Source organism: Conger conger, chromosome 12, assembly GCF_963514075.1.
Source record: "Conger conger chromosome 12, fConCon1.1, whole genome shotgun sequence".
In the NCBI taxonomy this organism is placed as follows: Eukaryota; Metazoa; Chordata; class Actinopteri; order Anguilliformes; family Congridae; genus Conger; species Conger conger.
Window position 1 is genome coordinate 42,138,524 of NC_083771.1, and position 10,204 is coordinate 42,148,727.

The 10,204-nt window shown below is 44.8% G+C and overlaps 1 protein-coding gene across 1 annotated transcript in view; it reads right to left on the reverse strand.

Annotated features, from left to right (window-relative positions):
• Positions 1-9,347, reverse strand: part of ntng2b (netrin g2b) — a 60,389-nt gene extending 51,042 nt beyond the window's left edge. Inside the window, exons 1-2 of the mRNA XM_061261949.1 lie at positions 9,033-9,347; positions 6,952-7,749 (exon numbers count right to left, since the gene is read on the reverse strand). Coding sequence (XP_061117933.1) covers positions 6,952-7,188 — 237 coding nt within the window. The 5' untranslated portion in view covers positions 7,189-7,749; positions 9,033-9,347. The remainder of the gene's footprint in view (positions 1-6,951; positions 7,750-9,032) is intronic.
• Positions 9,348-10,204: the final 857 nt, after the last annotated feature.

The window sequence follows — 10,204 nt, forward strand, 5'->3', positions numbered from 1 at the left end:
TGGATCTGTGTGAGTGTGCATGCATGGGTCTGTGTGGGTTTGTGTGTGTGTGTTTGTGTGTATGTGCATGTGTGGGTCTGTATGTGTTTGTGTGTGTGTGTGTGCATATATTGGTCTGTGTATGATTGGGTGTGTGCATGCGTGGCCTGTGTGTGTGTGTGTGTGTGTGTGTGTGTGTGTGCGCATACACACACAGACTGTCTGAACGTGTCAGGATGACCTGTTCCCTGAATTCCCTGGGATGAGCGTGATCCAGTCAAATGCTGTCATTAACCTGAATCTGTGGGATGAACTGAGGACAGTCTGCTCTGTGCACATCCCTGGGAACACACACTCACACGCTGTGCCTCCGGCCTTCAAATCACCACAGGTCTCTCCACTGCCACAAGATATATTCCCAAAACATCATTTTTTTACATTTGTGGATACGCCACATTTCATCTGAAAATGATGTGAACGATTACTTCCATTAAATGCTGCTGTTTAAACGTGCAATAGCAACGAAAGTACGGCCTTATAATGTGATTTCAAAAACGACGTGCGCAAACAGTATGGAATTGAACAACGTAACCAAAAACAAGGTGTTGTATTTGGACATCCAGGTTGCCACTACAGGGTTGATTCATATGTTGTTCAAGTTTATTATAAATGAGACTACAGGGAGATTCTGCAAGGTCTGCACAAACTGGATACGCCGAGCTTCTGTCCTGCTCAAGTGTCCCTGCACTACCCAATTAGCTTTTTTTTCTCCTCGTTTCACTGTCTGGTCTTAGTCAGTCGGGCTGTCAGAAATACGCTCTAGCTGAGCACCCTCCTGCGTTTGCCAGTCAGGTGCGTCTGCCTGGCTGAACCCCGGGAAACTGGAGCAGTGTTTGTGTGGGCTGAGGAGAGCGTGGTAGCCCCGGCATCCTTCCCCCCCCGTGTCCCACATACCTCGGCGAAGCTCGCCGAGCTCCCAGCCAACTGCTACGCCAGGTGGCCTACAACACTAAGCCCCTCCAGCAATTATCTGTGCTGGAATCCTGTCACCGCTAAAGCATAGCGCGGTGATAAGTAGATTCCCCGTTTGCCCACTGCTCAGCGGCGGGGAACGCGTCCGCGCGAAGGGAAGTCGGGTAATTTCCGCCTCACGACGGAGCGACCGCCGCGCGTTTAACGCCTTCCTTTTTTTTAAACAACTCGCCGGGTGTACCTGGGACGAGGACTCAAAGAGAAAGGCGACCGCGATTTCTTCAAGTTCGCGGAGATGTATAAGACTCGTGGAAATTCTCTCGACACAAAATGTACCGTTTTTCGCAGACGATATTGATGTATTATGTAAATACTTCTCCAGCAATTCTATAGCCCAAATTAAAAACTGGCTGTTGTGGCATGAGATGAGCTCCACGCTGAGTTCTGCCGGAGAAGCGATGTAAGGACAATTGCCTCTGGCGTATACGTTCTCAGTAACAAAGCTTACTCACATGTGACACCGCAATCAGCGTGATAAATCATTGCCGTTTCCATTAAATTACTGTCATGGCGCTCTGGCAATAAGCAGCACCATGATGTGACATGTTATCGCACTCTTTCAACCATTTAATAGTCCTTTATGGCACAGAACAATAAACCCTTTGTAAACCATGCTGTTGGAGAATTGAGTCAACAAGCCTCTTTCATTTTCCCCATTCATCCTGAATATTCACCACTTGGGAGTCTATGAATACTGATTACCAACACTTTTGCAAGCTCCCAACTTAAGCATTTCTTTGCCCTCAATACTTAAAACTATTTTCACATAGCGATGTCAAGGACTCATACAGCACAAGCAGTGCTCACTGACCTGACCTTCCCAGTCCCTCATGTGAAACCATATCCACCTGTGTACTGTGGTGTTTTTTTTTTTTTCTATATTAAGAACATAAATGCAATTGGGGGAGTAGAATGTAAAACCTGTCAGAGTGGTCGAGGTCACCACATCATTATCTCTACTAAGAGTACCGTTGCAACAAAATACTGTTATTGAAAATCCATCATAAAGCTAACAGACATTATTTTATGCTTTTAGACAAGTGCAAGAATGATTGTATCTGGTGTATCTGGTCTAGTCTGGTGGAGAGTGAGAGAGCGAGGGGAGAGGATGTTTCAGGTCCGTACAGGAAAGAGAGGAGAGGCATCGCAGACCAAACCGGGAGAGAGGAGAGGAGGAGAAACGAGGACAGCGTAATGGAGAGGAGGAGTGCAAGGGTCAGGATAGTGAAAAGCAGAGAGAAATGAGAGAGAGAGGGTACCGGCGCAGAGAGGAGTGGAAACGGAAACGACGAGGACGGAAACAAACTGACCACTAGCGCTTCCCGAAAAACAATGTAAACCTTACGACCTCACAGGACGCAGTCACGGCTGATGCCCTCCTGCCCCTGCCTGCTGTAGCCTGTATCTCTGTCCTTCACTTTCAACATGGCTTTTATGTGTGATGATACAACATTACTGCCTAAGAACTGATTATTACTACAATCAGATTAAATACACTAATTTATTAACAATACCTGCAATAACTATAACACAACTATACTGACAGAAACAGCAATGCTAATAATGACGAATGATGGCAGTTGCGACAAGAGAGTAATGACTGAAAATCCGTCCATAAATATTCTATTTTTTGCATTCTTTTACTCTTTGAAAGCAGAATAAGATCAGCCACAATTGATGCCAACAGGGGAAGTTTGATAGAGATTCTGAAAGAATAACACCCATAAGCAGAGTTATATGCTCTTAAAACGCACCGATTTGGGATGCGTGATATTGTTTCTCTTGCCGGAGAGGGTTTTTTTTTTTTTTTTGCATGGTGGTTCCCCTGATGAGGCATCTCTCTCTCTCTCTCTGTTCTTCGTGTTCAGTTAATTACACTGAAGGCAGCTCCCCCAAGAGGCGCAGTGACAGAGCAGCTGGCACTGAACACATTCAGCATGAAACAGCGGGCTTATTACATTGGGGGCACCAGGAGACACACTGCAGTCCTGAGTTGCTATACTGAGGAGAGAGCCTGACTTCCTCCATGGGCTGCCTGACCTGCTGGACTTCAACAAGTAAACGCATTATCGCATTTCCACAAAGGCCTCCCTTCTCTAAACGCCTCGTTACCTCCGCACATAGCCACGAGGAATGGCAATTCATCTCGTAACAAATGAACAAATAAAAATCCAATAATTACAGCACCCATGAGTATACAGAGGGGAAAGCACCTCACTTGTTTTAGACTGTCATTGTATCCAACTTAAATTTACAGCTGTGCTTTGAATATTTGCTAAGAATAGCAGTAGAGTAAAATTACCATCCAGTTTAATCTATTAAAGACCATTATATTCCCCAGGTGGTAGTCTACTGCCATTGTTATAATTATTCTTCCTTTCTGGGATCTGTGACAAATTTCTAAGGTTCATGAGGCAGAACCTGTCATATCAGCAATTCACATTTATTTCCATGACTGGCACTGGACGGTTTTTGAAATCATTAGTATCTTTCAGTTTGGTAGTTTATGCAGTGCACGTTTACAAACATCAGCTTTGTCCTGTTTGGCCGTTTGTATGGCGCTTGTTTAAAGACACTAGCCTCTTCCGGTTTGGTACAGTAGTTTATGTGGTGCACGTTCAAAAACACAACCTCCTTCCTGTTTTAGAACCCATTCCTATGGGGCAGTAATGCCGGGGTGGGATGACACAGAAGATTACAAGAGTGCTTTCATTTGAAGAATCCCCTGAGAATGGTGAGGCGTGAAAAATCGAGCAGATGGAGATTACCGTGCGTGGGCAGAGTCTAATGGGACCACGCCACCTGCAGTGGTTGGGTGGGCTCATTCAAATTTCCTCTAACCACAAAAAAAAGGCCGTCCAACGTGGGCAGGAGCTCCAAAGCACTGCTCACCCTGCTCTCAGGACAGAGCTCTGGTAGACTCACCGGCAAACGTGAGGGAAAGCTAATTTGGGCCTGTTGTATCCCATTAACTGGTTAAACCCACCTCGCACATCTTTACACTCCCGCGATCTGTGCCCCTGCCAAGTACTTAAGGAGCCGAGCTCCCAGTGGCCTTGCCTGCGATGGTCCAGGGCTCCCATCAGAGCGCTCTACGGGCAGGTACGGCACGGTTCTCCGTGCCGGCGCGGCTCAGGTTATCAGCGGCGTATCTACGACAGCGTACACACACAGACAGCGTAGCAGCTGCTCTTTTCTCCAGCGCGCCACTCCTCTGCTGCGCCGCTACTCTCCCGGCTATTTTTAGCGCAGGCAGCCTTTCGCTTTCTAAAACGAGCGACTCCGCTGTGGAAACGGGAAGACTGCTGAACACAATGGAAGAGAGAGTGCGCTCCCGCGTTCGCACGCGCCGACCGGGTGGGGTGTGAACGGGGGGCACGCGGAGCACGGCAGCTGTCGGCTGAGAGCACGACGGCGCGCGCCCGGTTTGGTCTTTCTGCTTAGCTAAGCTGTGATCTCCCCCCTCCCTTTCTCCATCATTAGCTACCTCCCTCTACACTGCCGGCAGCGGCCAACACCACCATCCATGGAAAATAAAACGAGAAAGCGCTGCACAAAAATGCCACATGATCTCCTGTGCAAGCACGGGAGGGACTCTACACTCCTCTAAATCATTGATGAGATGGAAGCCATTTCCCAGGAGAGTGGAGTTACTAAATCGGGAACAGGGAAGAAGCAGGGCCAATCCCAATCTGTTTGCCATTGAATTAAACTGTAGTCTTTGGGAACAACAAAACCCCCTCGCCAAAGAACGGCCACTGCTGGATTTGTTGTTCCTCTCCGTGTGAACCACCAGAAGGTACTGAATGATACAAGTAAAGCGAAAGCAATTTTCGTTATGGTGATTCTTTGATGAAAGGGACCTTTTCTGCACAAATAAAACTGGGGCCAGAAAGGGGTCCTGCATCACCCGAGGAAGCAGGGGGATTTGGGTTCTTTAACCAATGCAGTGCAAATATTAGCGTGACTGATTGCCGGCCTGCGGCTTAACTGTTTAACCTCTCCTCCCGGTAATCGGCCCTTCCGGAGACGGCCGGATCACTGAAGGAACAGTCAGCGTTATTGATCCAACTTTCAAAAGTGCTTACACGGAAGAACACGCCAATCGCCCCTCTCCTTCGGAGCATTGTCGGTGTCTTCGGAACACTACAGCAAGCCTTTGTTAGGAAAGCCATTATCCCGTCCATTAATATTTCATAGTCTAGAAATACTTGAGGAACTTTCTCGGTCGGGCTGTAAGAGGCCAGCTGTCGATGGCCAAGACTGTATTTTTTTCAGGAGCTGTCAAAGGACTTTTACAAGCATCAGCATTGTGTCTTTTGCCTTTGGATAACAAACAATCTACAAGAATTTCTTTCTTAAGTGTGAACTAATTTTTGCTTTTGCTTTATAGGTTTTTATTGGTATTATTGCTTATTTCAAACTCTACATGCCCTCACCCCACAGAGAAACTTTCTGAATTCCTGAATTAATTAGCCTTTGATTCAGATTGAAGAGGGACAGTTCTGACACCCACTCTGTCTTTAATGAAAGCAGGGCAGAGATCCAAAATCTAGCACAAATTCAAATGAGAAAAAAAATTCAGATCTACTAGCATAATCAGCAAGCCTCAAGACATTCCTGTTTCAGAATAGGAGCCATGAGCATGATTATCAATTTCTAATGCATACCTTTTGTTAAATTCACATTATGCAAAGTTATACTGTATACTTGCCTCATTGGTTTGGAAGACATGCGGACAATAGCCACAAAGTGTGAATGAAAACGATTGACGACCTCAACAGAATAAATAAATACAAGGTCAAACATGTGTCATTGTGTGCTTCATACTACAAGACCGTCGCTTAAGGAAGTATCACTGTAAATGACTGCTATCGTTACCATGAGAGTTTCATGAAGATGAAGTGAACAATAGGCTAACGCAGCTGGGGCATGCAAGCTTCTTTCGGCTGCTCTATCTGAGGGCAGCTTTGAGGAACAGGGCAGTGGGGGGTGTTCTCACTGCTTATGCCAGTTAAGTCCACCCTCTCACCCTCCCTGGATGGAACATGGCCGCCAATCCGGTAAGCCTCATGCCACACATGGCACAAAACACTATGGGACAGAGTATACTCAGCGTAGTTTTGTCTCGTGCAAACATCCGACTCAACCCCCCCCCCCCCAAAAAAAAGAAAACCATAAAAACAAAAATCCAACACCCCACAACTGTCAGAGACAGGGGCTCCCTTTGTCCAGGACATGTGAGAATTACTTCATCCGATTACTTCACAATCAGCTCCTTGGCCTGCTGCCACAGCACAATGGCTTGCCAACCGATTTAGTGAGGGATAACCTTTCCAACACCAGTCCTCTCCCTGGCCAGAAACGTCCGATGGCAAAATAAATGAGTAATGCTTCTCAACATGTTGTGTTTCTCAACACCCCCTTAGGAGGTAAGTGCTCAGTGACCATCTTGTGTGGCAACATAGCAAACGCAATTATTACACTTAGGACCACATTATTATTTAAAAAAAAATGTTTCCCATTTTGTTTGGGAAATAGGAAATTGAAATTTCATTCTACACCACTTTCAAAGAAGGCCGAAGCAATACAAGCCTTGAACAAAACCAGCTACCGGTCCGTAATGGCTTTTCTGTTGATGAGACCAAGCCGTTCCGGTTATGTTATGCTTTTTAGAGAGACATTTAATGCGTCGACTAAATCAGACCTACATAAGGCCTTGCGCTATGCGGGTCAGTTGTTGGGTTTTCATATTATTACTTGTGATCGTGAAAATAAACCACCGTTAAGTCTACGCATCATGAGACTTTTGTCCTCATGAAGACCGAATCGTCCATCATTTTCTGATTTGCGATGAAAATATAATCATACTACGCCTAGTTACTGTAGTGTCTGAAGCGGTATACTACAATGCAAACCAAACCAGGCCAATTCACTTACCAGAGTGCAGAACCTCTCAGGGGGGTCTCCACAGGTTATGCCGGGGGGATCCACCCTTATCCGCATGAAGTCCTTCATGGAGGCGGGCTTGGGTTGGCAGGCGTAGAACTCCCATATCGGGCCATCATCCGTGCTCACTAGGGACTTGCATATGTCGTACTGGCCCAGAGTCAAAGCAATGCACAGGAAAAGCAACGCGACCCGTAGGAGCATGGCATTCGCTGGCGCCACGCGCATGGTCCGAGACTGAGTGTCCGGAGAAGGGTGAAGGGTGCCACCGCAAGGTCAGCACGCGCTGAAGAGATCAGCATGGAACCCGATTTGTAATCATATTGAATCACCCAGTTAATTCATTGCGACAATCCGTCTTAATCCGCCTCCTCGAAATACAAACATAAAGTTTCAAACTTTGAAGAAAGGTTAAATGTGCCAACACATACAGAGAGATAGAGAGTTAAATATGAGGTAAACTTGAGCTTGCAGTCAATAGATATTCTGTACACTGTTTTTGTAGGCTAGCTATTTTGTGATATTTGCTACGATATTGTGTGGTTAAAACCAATTGTCGGGATCATGGTTAAAGTTGACTGTAGACTTAATTTTATCTGATGTGCCCATATCTCTGCCAGCTCGGAGATGTAGTGAATGCTGATATAACACAGGGATGTGAGCACGCGAAGCCTAATGTTCTTTTCAAGAAGTCGGGAAAGAAAGGTGTCCGATGAAGGTCTTGGTGAGACTAACTTCTCCAGGCTGATCCATGGGTTAAGTGCGCCTCACCTCCTCCGCTTCGAGAAACTGGCAAAAAAGAAGAAAAAAACAACAATAATTAGCTACAATTAATCGTTAATTTTTATAGCAAGATAAGTAAAACAATACGCATATGCAGTTCGCGGGCACACAGCACAGACAGACATACACGCGCGCACGCGCGCGCGCACGCTTCCCCAGTGGGCACAGCGTAATGTGCTAATAGTTTTGTAATATGGCATTTGGAGGAACAATTTAAGAAGGCTATCGTATTAATACAGAAGAAACGTCATAATTATTGAACTGATATTATATACGTTTTAAATCTAGCATTTAATTTAACATATTTGATTAACACATTATTCAGCTTCACATTTCACTGAACAATCCAAAATTTACATATTATATAAAGTTCCATTCTAAGTGTGAATGTCTAAAATGTAGAGTCATTCACCTGCGACCCAACGAAGATAATTTTACAGGGTCAGCGCTGAACCAACGTTGTGAGGTTGATGTGTAGCTTATGCGTGCAGCGGTGGAGAGTAGAAATTGAAAAACTTAATTGCATTTACTTGTGTGTTACTGCAACGATTTCGATATTTTATCATTGATATATAACTGCAGGAGTATCTAGTATTATGGTACACCTAAGCAAGTATTGTGAGAAGCCGGCGTATTAACGATAGCTAATACCTGTACAAAGAATTACTTTCGGCGACACTATGTATACATGTCCTATATATATATAGATGGCAGTCAACGTATAAAATAAAGAAATACATAGTGACTGGCTCACTTACCTGGTGGATCAGACATGGAACGCATACAGTTACATAGTAGGCCTACCTTATTTCATTTTTATCTGACAATCCTAATAAATCTATCCAACCTGAAATATTAACCAACACTCATCTTAGTTCCATATAACTAGGATTTTTTTTTTTCTTTCTGAAAATGTCTACGATTAATGCATTTGAAAAGAAAGTAGTCTAGCAGAGTTCGTAGGTACTTCCATGAGTAGGCTACTGGGTGTGTCAAGTTAGGTTAACATAGCTTCGAATTGTAACACTTTTTTGAGAGACACGTGAGGAGAGTTCAGCATGTAACTTTTTTCTGAGTTCATAGACCATAAATTAGAGAAAAAGTTGGATCCATCTAAACGTAAATATGAAGATAAACACTCGTGAATTGACACACAATCGCAAAGTACCAGAACGCAAGGTAGCTACTTCAATTGGCCAGGTATAGGCTACAGACCACACGGTTGTCCGTCATTTCAGATAGAAGACCATCGACCATTAGACATGTAAACTGACAGCCGAAGTACTCACCAAATAGTCGGCTCAGAGCAAAACGAGTTGTATTCCGTCATATATGCATCCCTTTGCAACGTCCCAGCCGTTCCGCAACCGCACCGACGCACCCACTATTGCGCCGGAGCTTACTCTACTCCCTTTGGATGCGTTTGTTTTCTCTTTTGCTCGGTACTTTTTAATAATACTGAGGATGGCGGTCCTGCGCGACAGGACGTTGCCCTAGATCTAGTAACAAAAAAGCAAATTCCAGCGCGAAAGAGTATGAAGTATAAATATGTTGACTTTAAACGAGGGCTACTGCCCACCCTTCCTCCTCTCCTCTTACTTTATCAGATCGGGTTTGCCCTGTACGCTCAAGGGCAGATAGAAAAAGCTTCATGGAAAATATCCCTCCCCTCCCCCCTTCTCTCCCTCCTCCTCCCTCAGCTTCTCTCTCTCGCTCTCTCTCTCCCTCTCTCTCTCCCTCTCCCTCTCTCTCCCTCTCTCCAACTTAATACTAATGGTAAATCCTTTTTGCCATCACTTTCAATCACTATCTGAGCTTTTATCTCTCTGCCTGATCCGGGCTGCGCAACTTCCTCTCGCTAGCTTGAAACTGAACCATCCCACTAACCGACCGGGATGCGCTGCTTAAAGGAGCAGCTCTTGGAGGAAAAATCCGAAAGAAGGAAGTAGTTCTATTCCTTGGAGTGAAACTGAGAGTCCGGGAGCAGCGCGAGGAGTTTCCGCTTCTGTTTCTCCGATGTTTAAATTATTTGAAAAGAAAGAAAAACAGTTACGAGAGCAAATGTTAGATTTTATGAGTAGCCGTCGCATTCGCATAATTAATCAAATTCCATATATAAAGCGGGGTTTTCTCTTCTTTCAGAAAAGACGTGTTTTCAAAGGCGATGCATCGTATTCAATACCCTTTTGAATCTTCCTCAGGGATTTTGCCATTGCTTGACGATCCCTCAGTTAGATTAAACAAGGGAGATTTCAAAATGTACCATAACGTATGACCAAATATAAATGCATTACATCCAATCACACGGCAGCCCCGTGATTGTAAAAAAAATAATAATAATAAAAAAAATAAAGGGAAATACGAAAACGAATGGAATTACTAGTGATTTAGGCTGCATATAAACTGACGTTTGACACAGCAACAAGTAGGCTATTCATATGATGTCCTCTCGCCTAAAATG